The sequence below is a fragment of the Miniopterus natalensis genome, chromosome 7 (genome assembly GCF_054644295.1).
Source record: "Miniopterus natalensis isolate mMinNat1 chromosome 7, mMinNat1.hap1, whole genome shotgun sequence".
NCBI classification, from domain to species: domain Eukaryota; kingdom Metazoa; phylum Chordata; class Mammalia; order Chiroptera; family Miniopteridae; genus Miniopterus; species Miniopterus natalensis.
The window spans coordinates 44,743,542-44,760,159 of record NC_142087.1 but is presented as its reverse complement, the minus strand read 5'-3'; the positions used below and the strand labels follow the sequence as shown (position 1 = coordinate 44,760,159).

The 16,618-nt window shown below is 44.2% G+C and overlaps 1 protein-coding gene across 1 annotated transcript in view; it reads right to left on the bottom strand.

Annotated features, from left to right (window-relative positions):
• The window catches only part of LAMA3 (laminin subunit alpha 3), a 186,157-nt gene that overhangs the window by 71,942 nt on the left and 97,597 nt on the right, over positions 1-16,618 (bottom strand). Inside the window, exons 30-36 of the mRNA XM_087819001.1 lie at positions 16,325-16,440; positions 14,970-15,181; positions 13,882-14,089; positions 6,441-6,585; positions 5,618-5,758; positions 4,192-4,353; positions 1,125-1,223 (exon numbers count right to left, since the gene is read on the bottom strand). Coding sequence (XP_087675127.1) covers positions 1,125-1,223; positions 4,192-4,353; positions 5,618-5,758; positions 6,441-6,585; positions 13,882-14,089; positions 14,970-15,181; positions 16,325-16,440 — 1,083 coding nt within the window. The remainder of the gene's footprint in view (positions 1-1,124; positions 1,224-4,191; positions 4,354-5,617; positions 5,759-6,440; positions 6,586-13,881; positions 14,090-14,969; positions 15,182-16,324; positions 16,441-16,618) is intronic.

Sequence of the window (16,618 nt, the reverse complement as noted above, 5' to 3'; positions counted from 1 at the left end):
ATAGTTCAATAAATTTGGGTGCCAGTAAACACAAAACATATCACGGCAGTGCCTGAACACAAATAATCCACCAGAATGTGAGGCCCTCACCTCTGCTGAGGTGTGTGAGACTTGCTGGTCCCTATTGTGCAGTGAGTGACACAGACACCCTTCAGGAAGCTGTGACTGCATTGCATTAATCACAGCATACAAAGCAGAAGCAGGGTCAAGTTCAGGCCCTGGCACCCCAGCCATACATTGCAGGGGATTCAGTGCAGGATGTGACATTGCCCCTTCCCTCAGGACTTTTCTAGACTGTAGCTCTGTATTGTGTGTCTGGCACACACTATGTGACGTCACTTTTCTCTCAAAGAACCAAAGTGGCTCCCCAGTATCTACATAAGGCCAAATTCTTATCATAGCATTAAACACCCTCCTTCCTACCCTTTCAGGCTTGTCTTTGATGATCCACAATGATGATACTGCCAGCTTGGACTGGTCACACCTTACGCACTGCCCCCTGCCTCAGTTTACCTCACTCTCTGCTGCTGGAAGGGTGTTTCTCCTCTCATGCCCATGTTCAAAGGCTTGGCTCAAAACTAACCTTTCCCATGAAGCCTTCTGAGGGCCTCTCAACTACATAAGTCTCCACTTGGATCCCAGATCCCACACAGCCTTGTTTGGACTTTGCCTCAAATGCTTACTGTTCAGTGGATTGTAGCTATTTGCATTTTTTTTCTTTTCTCCCCTTTAGATTACACTCTCTTTTTTTGAGTATAGGGATTACCTATCCTTTATGAGCCCAGCAATGTGGTCTTGTAAATAGGAAAGGTTCAAAAACATTTGTGAAACTAAATCAAAAGATAGAAACATAAAAAAGTTTAACATGAACTTATGAGAATCAACTTATGAGATATTAAGTACATTGGGAGGGGACAAAGGAGAAACCACTTGGGCCTGGGATGGTCAGGGGCAGAGGATCCTGAGGAGGTGCTACATGGTCTAAACTCCTCTTTCAGTTTCTAAAAAATATTGGAAATGACTTAATCGAAATGTTTTGTAGAACCCTTATGAAGTGGTCCTAAAATTGAATCAGCACCAACTGTAACTGTCTTCCTGTTACTTGGTCAGGCTTTGATACCTACAGTGAGCTGCACATCTGGCTGCATTTCCAGAAGAACCATGTCACCAGGTAGCCCAAATGACTTGATTTGGTAGGTGAGGTAGCCACCATAGGAGGAAACCTAAAATTGAAATGAAATGATCAATAGCACAGACATTAAAAAAGACTATAGCGACATTAGCCCATATAAAAATTACATAGGCACATAGATCTGGAAAGATACACAATCAACCTGTTAACAGATGTCACCCTTAGAGGGTGGAATTGAAGATGGTATTTTAACGATATACATTATACCATTTTATATCAATTAAAATGTTTAACATGAACATGATTGAGTTTTACAAGCAAAAGAAGGTGAAGAGATTAACCAAAGAACATATATGCATAGTCCAGACAACAGTGTGGTGATTGCCAGAGGGATAGAGGGTGAGAGCTGGGTGGAGGAGGATATGGGGGGGGGGGGACACCTGTAATAGTGTCAACGATAAAAAATAAAAGATACTTCTGTTAAAAAGAAAAATAATAGTCACGCAGAAACAAATAAGATTCTTTTATTCTAGATGACTGCTAAACCAAAGTGTTTGTTTAGTCCACGGCTATTCTAAGAAATCTAGGCCATTGGTTTTTTACTTAACTGAGAAAATTGGTTAATATCTATCAGTTACAAAATGAACCTCTATAAGTAAATTTTCAATAACCTTCCCCTGAGAGCAGATGGTAAGTATTTCCTAAGTGATTATGCATTTTCCTGAGTATTAGCCATGTCTAACTATTCCCTTAGGTGTACGGACCTTCTCTCAGGGCACATAAGTAGCGCAAGGGTGGTGGAGATGTGGAGGTGAATGGTCATGGTTTCCTGACAGCAACTTCACCTCTGGTCCTGATACCTCCCACCCTTAAAGCTAAAACCAACCAAGAAGGAAGGGGTGACTAACGGATGAAAATCAGAGGCAATATAACATCAGAGCAGGCAGGACAAAATCCCCCTATTGGAGAGTGCAAATAACTTGCAGCAGGGAAGGAGCAGCATTTCTGGGCTCCCAATCCTCTCAAGTTTTTCCCTAGAATCTATAATCTGACAAAGCTTTACAGAGTTATGATCTTAAAGTCTGGAAGAATTCTAAGGCAACATCTTGAATCATCTTATTGAGTACAGTTGACCCTTGAACGTGGGGGTTAGGGGTGCTGACACCCCTTCCTGTACAGTTGAAAACCTGTGTATAACTTTTATCTCTCCAAAACCCTAACTACTAATAGCCTACTGATAATATAAATATTTGAGTGATAACATATGTTATATGTTATATGTATTATATACTGTACTCTTACAATAAAGTAAGCTGGAGAAAAGAAAATATTAAGATAATCATATGGAAGAGAAAATACATTTATAGTACAGTATATATTTATTGATAATGTAAGTTTATGTCATCTGTTTATAAGATGAAAAAAATCCACATATAAGTGAACCCCCACAGTTCAAATCTACGTTGTTCAAGGGTCAACTAAATGGCCTTTTTGATGGCTAAGGTAGTTTTAAAAACATGTCCCATATTCTTTGATATCCTATTTTTTATGAGGTAGAGCTTAATTCCCTCTCCTTGAGTGTGGGCTGGACTTAATGACTGGCTTCTAATGAATAGAATATGGCAAAAGTGACGTTATGTCATTTCTGAAATTAGGTTATAAAAAGATTGTGGCTTCTGTTTTGAGCCTATCATCTATCTATCTATCTATCATCTATCTATCTATCTATCTATCTATCTATCTATCTATCTATCTATCTATCTATCTATCATCTATCTATCATCTATCTATCTATCTATCTATCTATCTATCTATCTATCTATCTATCATCTATCTATCTATCTATCTATCTATCTATCTATCTATCATCATCTATCTATCTATCTATCATCTATCTATTTATCTATCATTTATCTATCATCTCTATCTGTTGTTTTAGAGGAAGCCAGCTGGCAGGTCATGAGGACCTTCAGGCAACCTATGGAGAAAGAGCTTAATGCAATGGAGAACTGAGGCCTACAATTTACAGCCAGCAAGGATCAGAGACCTGCTGACAACCATGTGTGTGGGTCCTCTAGTCCCAGATGACCACATCCTCATGAGAGACTCTGAGCCATCTGCTCTTGGATCTTGGTCCACAGAAACTATGCAAGATCATAACTGTATTTTGTTTTAAGATTCAAAGTTGTGGGGTAATTTGTTACACAGTAATAGATAACAGTACATGGGCCCACCTGTGGAGGTGAAGAGGGTTATATGAGAGAAGCAACAGTCCCCACACTCAAAGGTCAAAACCCATAATCCTTCAACCAGAAGGCAGAGTTAGGGACCTCAGGCCAACAAAGCCCTAATATTTAGTCATTCTGAAGGTGAGAATATGGCATTACCTGAGCTGGCCCTATGAAATCCTCCCCTTCTCAGCTGCTCTACCCTATGCCACCAGGTGCGCATGTCACCCGATGGTGTTTCCACAGGAGGCCCACACTTCTGTCCTTATGAATTAGTGCAGCTGGCCAGGCTCTGGAATAACATTTTATGCAGCAAAGTAAGAGCAACCAGTGCGTTAGCTCCCGTGGGAGTGTCTAACTAACCGCGCGTGATTCTCCTAATGAAAGTCGAACTGCCACAGAATCCTGGGCTTCTTTAAATGAGCTCCCGAGTCACTTTTCAGCTTTTGTTTTTTTGACAAGGGGCCTTTCTTCTGCTTTAAAACAAAGAACTCCCAGCTTGGCATTTACAAAGCATACATGTCCCATTTGCAACAGATATTACGAAAATGGTTATTTCCTTTGGCATTAAGTAAAAAAATCAAGAAAAACATGGTGCATGACTTCCTCTGCTAATGAGCTAATAATGCATGTGGGGTCCATGGGTTTCTTATGGTCTCAGCCCCTCCCAGAGGGAGGCAGCATCTCTCCTGCATTTGGAGTTAACCTAATTTCTTCCATTTTAGTAACCTGAACTTCCTGATGTTTCCTTCCAGGCACCCAGTAAATAACGCTCATGCAGTGAGGGAGGAGGCCCGGCGAGGGCCTGGAAGAACAACAGGATATCATTACCTTGTCCCCCAAGTAGGAAGGAGGTGCCACCCAGGTCACACTGTGAACTGTTGAGGGCAGCTCCTGGAGGTCAGCAACCACGCTGCTGCTGCCAGGGTTGAATGAGATGGGGATCTCTGCTCTGTCCCCCGTCTCCAGGCGCCAGCCCATCATATCCACAAACTGGAATACAAAAGCAAGGAATGGGAACGTGTGCCTGTGACTTCTTGGTGACGCAGGATTATGCAGAATAGAAAGAGCCATGGGGCAGCCACCTTGCTTCGAAGGCTTCCTTTCTGTGTCTCCCCTCGGCTTGCCCTTGGAATTCTCAGAGGGCAGGCAGAATGAGGGATTTATCTTTGTGTCCTAGCACACATCCTGGTTCTTGACTTTTAATAGGTATCCAATAAATGTTCAAATAACACATAAATAAGTATATGAATAACAACTAGCACAGTGGGCACATTTTAATGGGCAGCTTCTTCTATACAAAATGTGATGTGGAAGACAGCAATCTGCTATCATTATTTTGCTCTAAATGGAGCGCTGTAATTAAATATTTCCCTGGTCACAAAGGAGGCCAGGAGTTAAATTATGAGAGGAAGAGAAAGAAGGAGCTTACAAGGCATAGATTAGGAATAATGCTCCTGGGTCCCCTGGGGGTAAAGAGAGGAGACTTCAGGGTGGATTTACAAATTAATTTTTTTATTTTTCCAATTACAAGCCTGCACTCCTTTTAGGAGGCAGGCAGTAAAATGTGTAAAAAATCTTTCTTTGAATACTTGTTGGACATAAGACATTACTCTATAAGGAAAGCAAGCATTATACTACTGGTTCAAGGAATAGTGAAGGCAGCAAAAGTTTCCTTCATTTAAAGGAGTTATTTTAAAAAGTGGCCAAAGAAAAGATGTGGTGAAATATATGAGAAGGCAAAGAAAACAGGAAGAAGATTAGCAGATAAGAACAAACAAGGGGGAAGAGCAACAAAGGCCATTTATTTAACGAGTGTTTATTGAGCATCTACTATGTTCCAGATGCTGATGTAGGCACTGGGAATAAATCAGGGGCTCACGTGCTAGTGGGGGAGGAAGGCAGATAATAAAAAAATTTTAGAACTAAATGTAAAATATGGCAGGGAGTGATAAATGCTTTTGAGTACATGACACAAAGAAGGGCAAGCACACAGAGAGTGACCGGGGGGAGCTATTTCATAGGGAGTGGTGAAGGGTGGCCCCTGTGGGCATGAGACACCTGGCAAACTGAGGGACGGAGAGTGAGGACATCTGTGGAAAGAACACTGAAGGCTCAGGAACAGGTGAGCCATGCTTAACTTTTTAACAAAGTAATACGTAAAAACTTCCACAACCCTTCATGTTTCATACCAATTCATTCCTCCCTCATTCGGAAGTACTAAACAAAAACAAATAGACTCTCACTCCTTGCATACCTTAGCTCTTCTTTTATGTGTACTGTGACAGTGATTACTTATTCCAAAACAAAAGCAGCTGGTACAACCCTTGGGGTTTGCAGGGTCCAAGTAGAATGAGCCTTCTCGACACACATTGCATTCTGCACCTTCCACATTCTCCTATTAAAAAACACGGAACAAGAGGTCATTCCTTCTAAAGGTTCCCTGATTGCAGATAGCTAGCTAGTTGCACAAAAGAAATACCAATACAAGCTGTTAGAACATGGATGCTAACAGAACATTAAGATATATAATTGTTAAGCTTTTATACTGCATTAACTGTTTAAACTTTTATGCCACATACAAATAGAAAACTTCCTAAATTTTATATGATTCCCCTTGGCATCTGGAAGGTAGGGGAATTAGAACCAGAAGGATTCACAATATGGTGAGATAAATTCATCCCACTTACCACCACCTCAAAACATCTGCTAGGACTTGGGAGCTCTGCTACCACCTGGCAGAAGCCCTGGTGGCAGAGATGCGCCAGGAATAGGCTTCTAGGGAACCTTTAAATCTCCTGAAATTGTACATAGAAGTTTGTGTTGATTTTTCTGGAGAGGATGTGCACCTGTCATCAGATTCTTAAGAGGGTTTGCTGCCTCTCCAAAGGATGGAGGGGTAAGAGGGGTCTTCCCTTCTATTTCTATCAAATGAGAATGACTATAAAATGCTACACATATGGTGGAAATCTACTGCAGGTCAGTCCCATTTCCCATGTATTCTTATATGTTGACTCGACATGAAGACCTCCCACACTGATCAGTGGCTGACATCCTTGGCATTGCATGTTCGCTCTTACCTTGCAGAGGCAAGCCCCTGTCTCCGGGTCACAGACTCCTGGCTTCGTCCCCTCTCTGTTGCAGTGGCAGGGAATGCACTCAGGGAAGCGGTAAAACCCAGAAGTACATCGGTCACACTGCCGCCCTGTGATTCTGGGCTTGCACCTACACCCAAAGCAGAGGAAGCAAAAGCTCTCATCATCTCCAGACAGTTCTAGAATCCACTTAACACTGCAGCAGACCAGTTGCTGTACAAAGCCAGTCAAACAGACACGGTGTCTGCCCACAGGGTGCTGACAGTCAAAGGCAGAATGGAGGAAGCAGATAAAAGGCACCTACACAACCTGGGCCTGGGCCTTGAAGGTGAGGACAAGCAGATGGGAACCTATTTTACATATTTTCACTTCATTGGAAAAGAAAGAAAAGGAGTATTTTGCAATGAAGGCAACTGTGGAAGCTGCTTGTTGAGACTAGAACTGGAAGCAATTTCATTACTTGTTGGCCTATTTATTTCAGAGCATATGTAAGCAGGGCTGGGCTGAGAGAGCTTGGCTACGTCGGTAAGATAAGGTAAAGCTCTGAACACAGGAGTGAAGGAGAAAAAGCAAAAGCTGCGAAGAGTGGCCATAGCAATGGCCTAGGAGCTGAACCCTGAGAAACCCTTAGGACGGCTAGGCAAGGGTTAACCAAAACATGGAGAGTATGACGTCTCAGTTCCTCAGCAATGCAATGCTCAGAGCACTCAGTATACAAATCCTGTGCCAAAAAAGCAACGAAAGGAGTTTGGGGTGGTACCATGGCAACAGAGAATCAGAAGTAAACTTCCTTTGCAAAGTCTGGCTGAATACCTTTTAAAACTACCTAAAGTCACCCTGACCTTGGCACATTTCTCCAGAGACACTCCGCTATCCAAGGAGCGGCCCTCACGGTGAAGGCAAGAGGTTCTAGGTGCCGGCTGGAGGCTCAGAACCCGCAGCCCTAAGAATGCAGGTCTTGTGAAGTCATCTCCACGGCAATGGGCTCCCAGCCAAGCGTGACGTAATAACATCTGCGAGCATGTGGGTGCTCGCCGTGCCTCACAGACAATCAGAAAATCAGGTGTTCGGCTGAACTCTATCCTTTGCTCATTAAACACTGTGGGTCCCTTAAGCCACACTCACATCAAACTCTAGCTTTAATCTAGAATCCAAAGTCTGCCTTATTCATTCATTCATTCATTCAATAATTATCGAGTGCCATATACATATGGGTATATATATATATATATATGGTATCCCCAAAAATAATGTCTACACACTTTAATAGATGATAGCTTAATTTTGAAAATGAAATGTATTTTGATAAACACTGCTTTCATAATTATTAAAAGTGTGTGTATACATTTTTGGGGACATATATATCCCTGTGTAGGGAACCTGGGAAGGAAGGGACAAAGTAAAATAGGTTGGTCTTGACCTCAGCACATTTTCACTGAGGACACAGGACACAGAGATGCAGAATACTAGGTAATCCTGTGAGAGACGGAAGGCTGAACATTAAACTTGCTTTAGGCAATGAGATGATGAGGATGTCCCCGCAGACTTCTAGAAGGCTTCATGCTTTCTCTGAGTTTTAATACACAATCCTCAGAGGATAAGTACAATTTGGGGCTAACAGAAGAGGGGGAAGGAGGCCTTCATAGCTGGAGAACTGAATATGTGCAAACAATGTTTAGAGGAAGTGAGAAAACGAAGCCAGAGAAGGCTAAAAGAAGGCTTCATTAGGGTCGGTGGAAAGCTGGTCTTTATCCTGTCAGACAATCGGGATTTGAGAAAGGATTTTGTGCAGAGTGATGGATGGGAGTGGTGCTGTGCAGAGACATGTGTCCCCACAGCAGCCCACAACTCAGGCTGGCACTCAGCACACCGCAGATTACTGTTGGTGAGTAGAGATTCCCCTATCAAGCTGTGACCTGGGACAGCATGTGTGCCTTCTACACAAGGCACAGCACCTGAACTGGAGTGGGTACCAGATACAGTTTGAGCAATCAAACATATTTATATCTGACAAGGTAGAATTTAAGGCAAAAAATGAACTGAGGGGAATGTTTCATCATGGTTTAAAAAGACACATACAAGAAGATAAAATCATAAGCATGAATTCATCGGCATTGTCTCAAGTTTTGTAGACTAATAGTTCTATGTATTCATGACAAAATTATACGGAAAATAGATCTTTAAATCCCAGTATGATTTTGTATTAACACATTCCTCTTCAACAAGGGGGAAAGAGAGAAAGAGAGAGAGAAGGAAAAAAAGAAAAGAAACTACAAACCAGGAAAAGGTAGGTCAATCAGGTGATCATCAATATCACTCAAACAGGAAGGGGTAGAAGGACTGAACTGGGTGCAGCAGCTGGCAGGGAACCATGGGGAGGGAGGGGGGCAATATCTACCTTGCCAGAAGTTGACACCTGATCAACTGTAGGAAAAAGAGGCTGGTTCTAAGATATACTGGAGTTTCAGACTTTGAGGACTGGGAGGAGGCTGTTACCATTAAGTAGAATTTTTTTAAACATCCAAAGAGAGAAATGGCTTGAAAAGCAAAACAATGGTGCAGGTTTTGGATATGAGGTAAGAGGTGTAGAATTTTTGAAGTTGTAAAGGCCCTTAAAGACCATCTAGTCTAATATTTTGTTATACATGTGAGGGGACAGGAGCTCAGAGACTTAGGGGACTTGTCCAAGATCACCTAAGTAAAGCCAGTAAGAGAACCCAGGTCAAACCGATTTGCAGCGAAGGTGGGATAAGACAGCCCTCAAGGACCAGGACTGGAGCTCTGGATGTAGGAACCACCCAGGAGTCGGGGAGGAGGGTGGAAGCCAGGGGACTAGGTGGGGTGTCCACGGGGCAAAGTACAGAGGGAAGAAGGCAGAATAACAGCTAATACTTGTTGGGTGCTGGTGTGTCTCAGATATTGTTCTAAGGGTTTTTGCAAAGGATATTTAATCCTCAAAAGAACTTCAAGAGGGAGGTGCCTCCAGTATGTCTATTCTACCGATGAAGAAATAAGGCATGGAGAGCAGTAGTATGGTGACATCACCCAGGTATCTTTGATTATTTCTTTTTATAAACTTTAGGTTCTCCTAGACACATTCTTCATTTTCATTAGGAAATTTTCTGGGTGAAAAATAGCATTCATCCCTCTAATATTTTCTAAGGAAATAATTCTTTCAGGCAATTAAAAGCTTTTTCAGCACAAACTCTGGAGTTACTGTGAGCAATTTGTGCAATTTATAGCCATGTAGTAAACTGAAAGATTTTCTTACATTACCTGCCAAAGGCCCTTTCATAACAAGTCCACTTTGATCATGAATGGATATGTCATCCCATGAGGTTATTACAGTCTCTGTGGTAATGTCAAGTAAACAATCACATCTTGGGTTAAGTGTGATACAGGTCAATGAGATTCCATTCCTGTGATGCTCCCTCAGGTTTCTGCAAAACTATAGGACATGTCTCAGTTCCGAGTTAGGAATTTTCCAGACTATGAGTTGTCACTGTAAAGTTTTGTTAAACAGTCCTTAGAATTTTAAGTAAAATAAAAATACTCTGATAAATCTCTCTATCAAAGAAGGTGCCTTAACTGATTTTACAACTTTTAATATGTTCTTGGTTTCTTTCTCTGCAGTGCTGAGAAACTGTGTTCACAGCAATGTATCCTGTTGACCAGCTACTACTCCCTTTTAAAACTCTCTTGCTAGTCCTCAGACAGTGAATTCTATTGCTTCTCTTCCTGCTGAAAAACTGCTTCTCCATTTCCTTGGTTCCTTTGCCTCCTAGGATTAAACATCAGTACTCCCTCCAGGACCCCCACTGGCCTTTCCTCCTGCGTGTCCGCACCCCTCCTGGGTCCTCATTCACTCTGATCTATGCCCTTGGTTCCCAAACCTCCATTCTCAGCGCCGAACTCTTCACTTGGATGTTCTGCTTTCAAAAGAAAAACCAAACTAGTCATTAAGGAAAAACAGAACTTTGTTGTACTTCCTTGCACTTATTTTGAGGCCTACTAAGTTTTTATTCTTAATTATATATGGGGGCACTATATTGTTTTCAGTATTTAGGGCTCTAAGTATCTTAATGCAGCTGTGACTGAGGCCACTGCAGACTCCTGGGCTCCCTCTCTGCAGGGACTTCTATTTCCTAATAACTATTGCATGCATCCTGTTTACCTTCCTCTCCTGCTCTTCGGCCTAGTTTTTTCTTCGTATTCACAAGGTTATGCATTGCTTATTCTGCTGTTCAAATGGAATCTTGTCCTTGCAGCCTTTCTTACATCCAGACTCCTGCTATAACACCCTTGAGTGAGTCAAGGATTTTAACCTCGCTCCCTGCTTATGCTACTTATTTGTCAGACTTTTCTTTCTTCCGAAGGATTTGCACACACCTGTTTCACATAAAGATGTTGAACTATTTCCTTTTATTTGCTCTTCAAATATATTAAAAGAAAAACAATTATTCCTAAGTCAATCTTTTTCCCTTTTTATTATACCCCAGATTTCCTTTTCTGAAGTCAGTTCTAATTCTACAGTTTCCTCTGATCTGGTGGATGTCCTGGGGAGCTTTGAGGGGGGTGGTGTGTGTGTGTGTGTGTGTGTGTGTGTGTGTGTGTGTGTTTAGGACTGAGAAACTGCAGAAGGATTGAAATATTTCAATTGCGAAAAAACTGGCTTGGTTGACCATCTTTCGACAGTTGTCTAACTCTCCCTTGACCACCTTTTTGAACCCAAGATGGCAAATGGTGTCAGTGGTGCTCTCTTAGCTTCATGGAGAGAAATGCTTAATTCTTCTTATCTTTGTGGATATTTCCATCAAGATTCACACATTTTGCTTACAAATACTCTGGAGCTCTGGTCTCAAATGTTTATGACTATCACTTTCCTGCCAATAAAAGGGTTTGTTTTTCAAGAAAGGGAGATGGCACTGATGGGAACATAAAAAGGGAAAGGTCAATGGTAAGGGAGTGATGGGAAATAATTGTGAATATCGCCATTGGAGGGAGGAAGGCCCTTGTAGATGTAGAAAAGACAAAAATCATCATGGGGGTGTTAGCTGGGAGAGAAAAAGTGACAGCCATCAGTGAAAGAATAGAAGATAAAGAGAGGTAATGGGAGCAAAGGCAGCTATATGACAGGAAGATGAGAGTAGAGGAGATGCTGGGAGCAATGCCAAATAGCCCAGCTGAAATTAGGCCGCATCCCACCTAGTGGACCAAATCTACAAGGTTCTGCCACTTTCCCAGCTCCTTTTTGGACCAAGGGTTGAAACAGATGGATGGAAGCAATTTTTTCCTGGAGAAGCGCATCTAGATCAATAATGAAGTCACAAGATGACACGTAACTCCTCTTCCTCTCTGCTGTCTATAAAGTTGATGGGGTCATGGTTGGCACACCTTGCTCCTCTGCAGCCTCCCACTTAGACATCTTCTCCAGGAACGTGGCTGTAAGCAACGCCTGGGCTCAGCGCATCTTTCCGCTCTGCAGCATTCCCACTGGCTCCCGGGAGCCTGTGCTTCCACACCAAGTGTCATCCTCCTCATACATCAGTAACCGACTGGAAATAAATCAGACACTTTCACAGGCCCATGGGTGCCCTCGGGTACACAAGGCAGAGCCTTCGGTAGTGAACTAAGGGCCGGGCTTCCTTCCAGAGAACAGCCTAAACACCGGAGGGAACGGAACCTGATATGTGTTAATCAATTGTGATGAAAACTCTGGATATCGCCTCAAAATTCTTTGTGCAAATCACATCCAGTTTACACTCATAGTTTGAGAAAGATAAACAACTGAGTTGACTCAGGAAGGACTCAGACCTGTGAAGTTAAAGATTTGGAATGTTTCATGATTCAGGTTTTCACTCAGCTTCCTTCCCAGTAGTACAAAGGAGTTGCTAGGCACTGGGCAACAATTAAGGTGTGGTTAAGGGCCCTTCCTTAGGAAAAGTGAACATCACTGCTATAGAGAGTAGAGTTTTGTCCCTAAAAATATATGTTCAAGTTCCAACCCCTACTACCTGAGAATGTGGCTTTACTGGAATTGGAAATGGGGTCTTTTCAGGTATAATCAGGTTAAAATGAGGTCATACTGGAATAAGGTGGGTACCACTCCAAAATGATTGGTGGCCTTATAAGAAAAGAAAAGACAGACACACAGAAAGGAGAATGCCATGTGAAGACAGAGGCAGAGACTGGAGTGATGCATCTACAGGCCAAGGAAATCCAAGGAATACTGGCAACACCTGAAGGTAAGAGAAAGGCATGGAACAGAATCTCTCCTAGAGCCTTTAGAAGAAGCATGACATAGTTAAGATTTTGGACTTCTAGCATTTAGAACTGTGTGAGAATAAATTTCTGTTGTTTTAAGTCACCCAGTTTGTGGTAATTTTTTATAGTAGCCACAGAAAATGAATACAGCTGCCCTCCAGTACCAGCAGAAGCCCCTCCTGGCTCACACCTGAGTTACAGGAACACAGACTCTGAAACAGCCATGTGCCTGGGCGTGTGGTGGGGGGAGGCGAGTATAGGGTGGGTGGTGAACCACATACTTTCTCCTGCCTACTGCCATGCCAGCCTGGCCTTCAAAAGCTCTGGCTCAGTTTCCCTGCTACACAGCCCACTATTTAATTCTTCTAGCCTCTCTTCTAGGAGGCTGGCTCCCGTTCTCCATCACCTGTCACTGCTCCCCAGTCCTGCTGAGATAGGCTGATCACTTGCAATCATGTGGCATCAGCTTCTAGTTTTTAATGCAGAGCCTGGCCTGCACCTGTTTGAGCCAATGCTTGCCATTTGCCTCTTAGCGATTATACATTGGACCTATTGCTGTTCCTGGGGGCAGCCCCACTCACAGGCAGGCTCTCCAGCAGGTACCTGCCTGCCCTGTTTCCCTCCCCACTCCCAAACAACCCCCAATGAACCCCCACATTGGCTCAGACAGGCAGCAGGCAGGAGAAAGTACACAGTCTATCACCCCTTCCAGCTGGCCTGAGTGAGGGAGGCAGGCTGAGGATTTCAGACTTCGGCATGCACTGTCCTTAAGCAAACCTCCAGCTAATCCCAGATTGAAGGTTTGGAGCCCAGCCCTAAATACAAATGTATAGGTGTCCACCACAAGGTGACCCAGTGGAAGAAACTGATAACTTTATGCATGTAAATAACTTTATGCACACTAAGAACAATGCTGGAGTGAATAGGCAAGGCAGCTTGTGGCCTCGGGCCAGTGGCCATCTGCCCACCCAGGCTCTGCTGGGTTACCTGAGGGGATAAATTATTCCACACAGGAAGCCATTCGGAGTGGGAACTGCACCCTGAGGTGGACATGGTGCCATCCTTGAACCCGTGAGAAATGGGAAGTAATGACTGGTGAGTGGGCAGATGGTGCCATTCCTTCCCATAACAGGACCTAGTAGGTCAATGCACCTGAGCTCACCTGCACTGCCCGTGGTCCCTGTCGCACTCCAGGGTGGCAGCCCCAGCAACAGTGCCCCTCCTGGAGCAGTTGCAGCCCTCGCAGCCAGCCAAGGGGTGGAAGCTGAAGGAGTGTGTCTCACACACCTCACACTGGGGCCTGACCGTGCGGGGAGGGCAGAGGCACTTCCCCGTCATCTCCTCACAAAGGCGCCGGCCACAGCTGCATGCTGGCCAGGGGATAAAGAGAGATAGTGAAAGTTAGATGCTTCCCAGCCTCCAGCAGGACGGTACCAACTGCCAGGATTTCCAGAAGCTTCCAAGGGGTCTAGGAGAAATGTCTTGCTTTTCCTTCATTATGGCATTATTGATCATAGTTGATATTAAAGGCCCTTTCTCAGGGCCAAGATCAACCATATTAAATGCTCACAGTGGATATCATACAGTGTGTGATTGCTGTATTGGCTCCAAGATAGCCACTTAGAGGAACCCACCAAGCTGCCTATCTGTGCCTTTCTAGTGTGAGGCCTCTCACTCATCAGAGGGTTCTGCTCCTCTTGGGCTACTGAAGTGGCTCCACATCACCCCAGTGCATTGAGTCCAGGGTCAGGGCAGGACTCAGGAGCAGGACCCCATTACGCAAAGGCTGGTCTCCATGTGGGGACTCTGTATGCACCACACCTGCACCCCTCACTGATGACATGGCCTGAGCTGACCCTGCGTCTTAGGCAGCAGGACGGTTCTTAGATAATGGTCTGCAGGCTTCTTGTTCAGTGAGTAGTATGCTCTCTGACCCTACTTCTCCTCCCATCCTTACTTTGGTTGTGTTGCAAAAGCTGAGAAGGCTGCCACTAGGAATGAAATTGAGCCATCCAATATTTTAATACTTAATACTATTTACATGGCAAGGACATAATGAGTAGTTATTAGACATGCAGAACCTCAGGCCGCAGCCCAGGCCTCCTGTATCAGAATTTGCATTTCCTTAAGGCCCCCTCCCCCCTTCCCCATGAGTCTCTAGCACAGAGAACTCCGAGAAAGTCCTGCCCTAGATGAGCACCATCCACCTGGAACCAGAGACTATCCCAAATGACCTGAACGTGCACTTACGCTTGCAGTGTGGGAATCCGTAGTAGCCCGTTTGACAGCGGGTACATTGTCGACCAATGACACCAGGCCGACACAGGCACTGCCCACCCTCTTGGCTGCAGTGATGACCAACAGCCCCGGCAGGGTGGCACTCACAGGGCACTGCACCCTTGTGGTAGAGAGCTACCAGAGACCTGGCAGAGTTCTTACAGAATCCAGAGGCTGTCTGGGGGCTGTGGAGACAAAAACAACTCATGGTTCTATTCCAGGAGGTGTGCCCAGAAACGGTCCTACCATCCCCTTCCCACTTACCCACCAAGCAGGGTCTTTGGGGAGGGGCTCTGATTCTGGAGTCTTGGAGAAAACGGGAGAACATCCCATCCCTGGACTCATAGCCAGTGACAACCACCCTTCCCCCCAGCCATCCACTCCTGAACACCACACAAGACTGGTGGTGGGAACTTTTGGGGGCTGGAATAAAAAGGAAAGAATTTACGTATGGAATGAATTGTATGATTTGTGGATTATATCTCAATAAAGAACTTACCAAAAAATTACACCTAAATGTGTAATGATATGCCAATAACAATAATGAGGAGGAGGTGAATTGTCAACAATTATTCAATGGTGCATGCTAGAAGCTTTTCTTACATCTCACTTAACCTCACAACCTCATTTCACAGATAAGGCAACTGAAGCTCCTAGAGGTTAAACAACATTCCCAAGGTCACAGAGCTATAAAGCGGCTGAGCAGGCATTCATATCATAGTTGTTTGACTTCAGAGCCTTTGTTCTTAATATTTTCTCTACAGGGAGCTTCTGCCTACGAGGCCACCTGGAGCACCTGGGTTCCACAGGAAACCTACAGGGGCCAGGTGGGTCTGAAGAAGAGAACAGGAGCAGATTCTCATGGCCCCATTCAGCTCTTGGCATTCAAGGAGCAGGAGGGAGGATGGGAGGCCTATCTTGCTCTGATGCTCCCCACTCAGTCAGATGGCAAAAGAGGGTGGGAATCAGGCCTGACATGCCTCCCAGTGGAGAGTATCCTGTGTGGTATCTTTTAGGAAACTGAATTGGACAATAGGTAGCAGCAAAGAGGAAGAGAAACTCCTGAGCAGCCCGTGAAACCCAGTTTGGAGGGTGAATCTCTGTTGAGATCCCAGTTGAGGGTGGGAATCTTGCCCAGATGTGCATGACAAGACCTGTTTATATATATATAAAGTGTGCAGAGAAGAGCACCTCCTTCCCTGGACATGGGACTCACTGCCACTCCCTTGGGTGCAGAGAGAAAGCAGACTCAAGGGCCAGCAGCTCCCTTGCCTTGCCCTGGGCGGGAATGTGGGAGAACCTCATGCATTTCACAAAGTAATACTTACTCAATATAAAAACTATTTCCTCCGCAATTGGTGATAAACTCGAATGACTTGTCCACTGATTTTTTGTGAAGTATTTGGTAGTCGTAATTCTCTGCAGGCACCAGTAGAACACGGACCTAATGGAAACAGTGAACATACATGTCTTTGGATTTCCAACAACAGGGCACAGCCACTGCTATGCATTATACTCTCTGTACCAAGATCAATGTTCTCTGTCGTTAAGCCTGAGACCAAATGTAATAGGATTTATGAAAAGAAGAATCACAAGAACACCCCTAAGCCAGTATTAAAGGC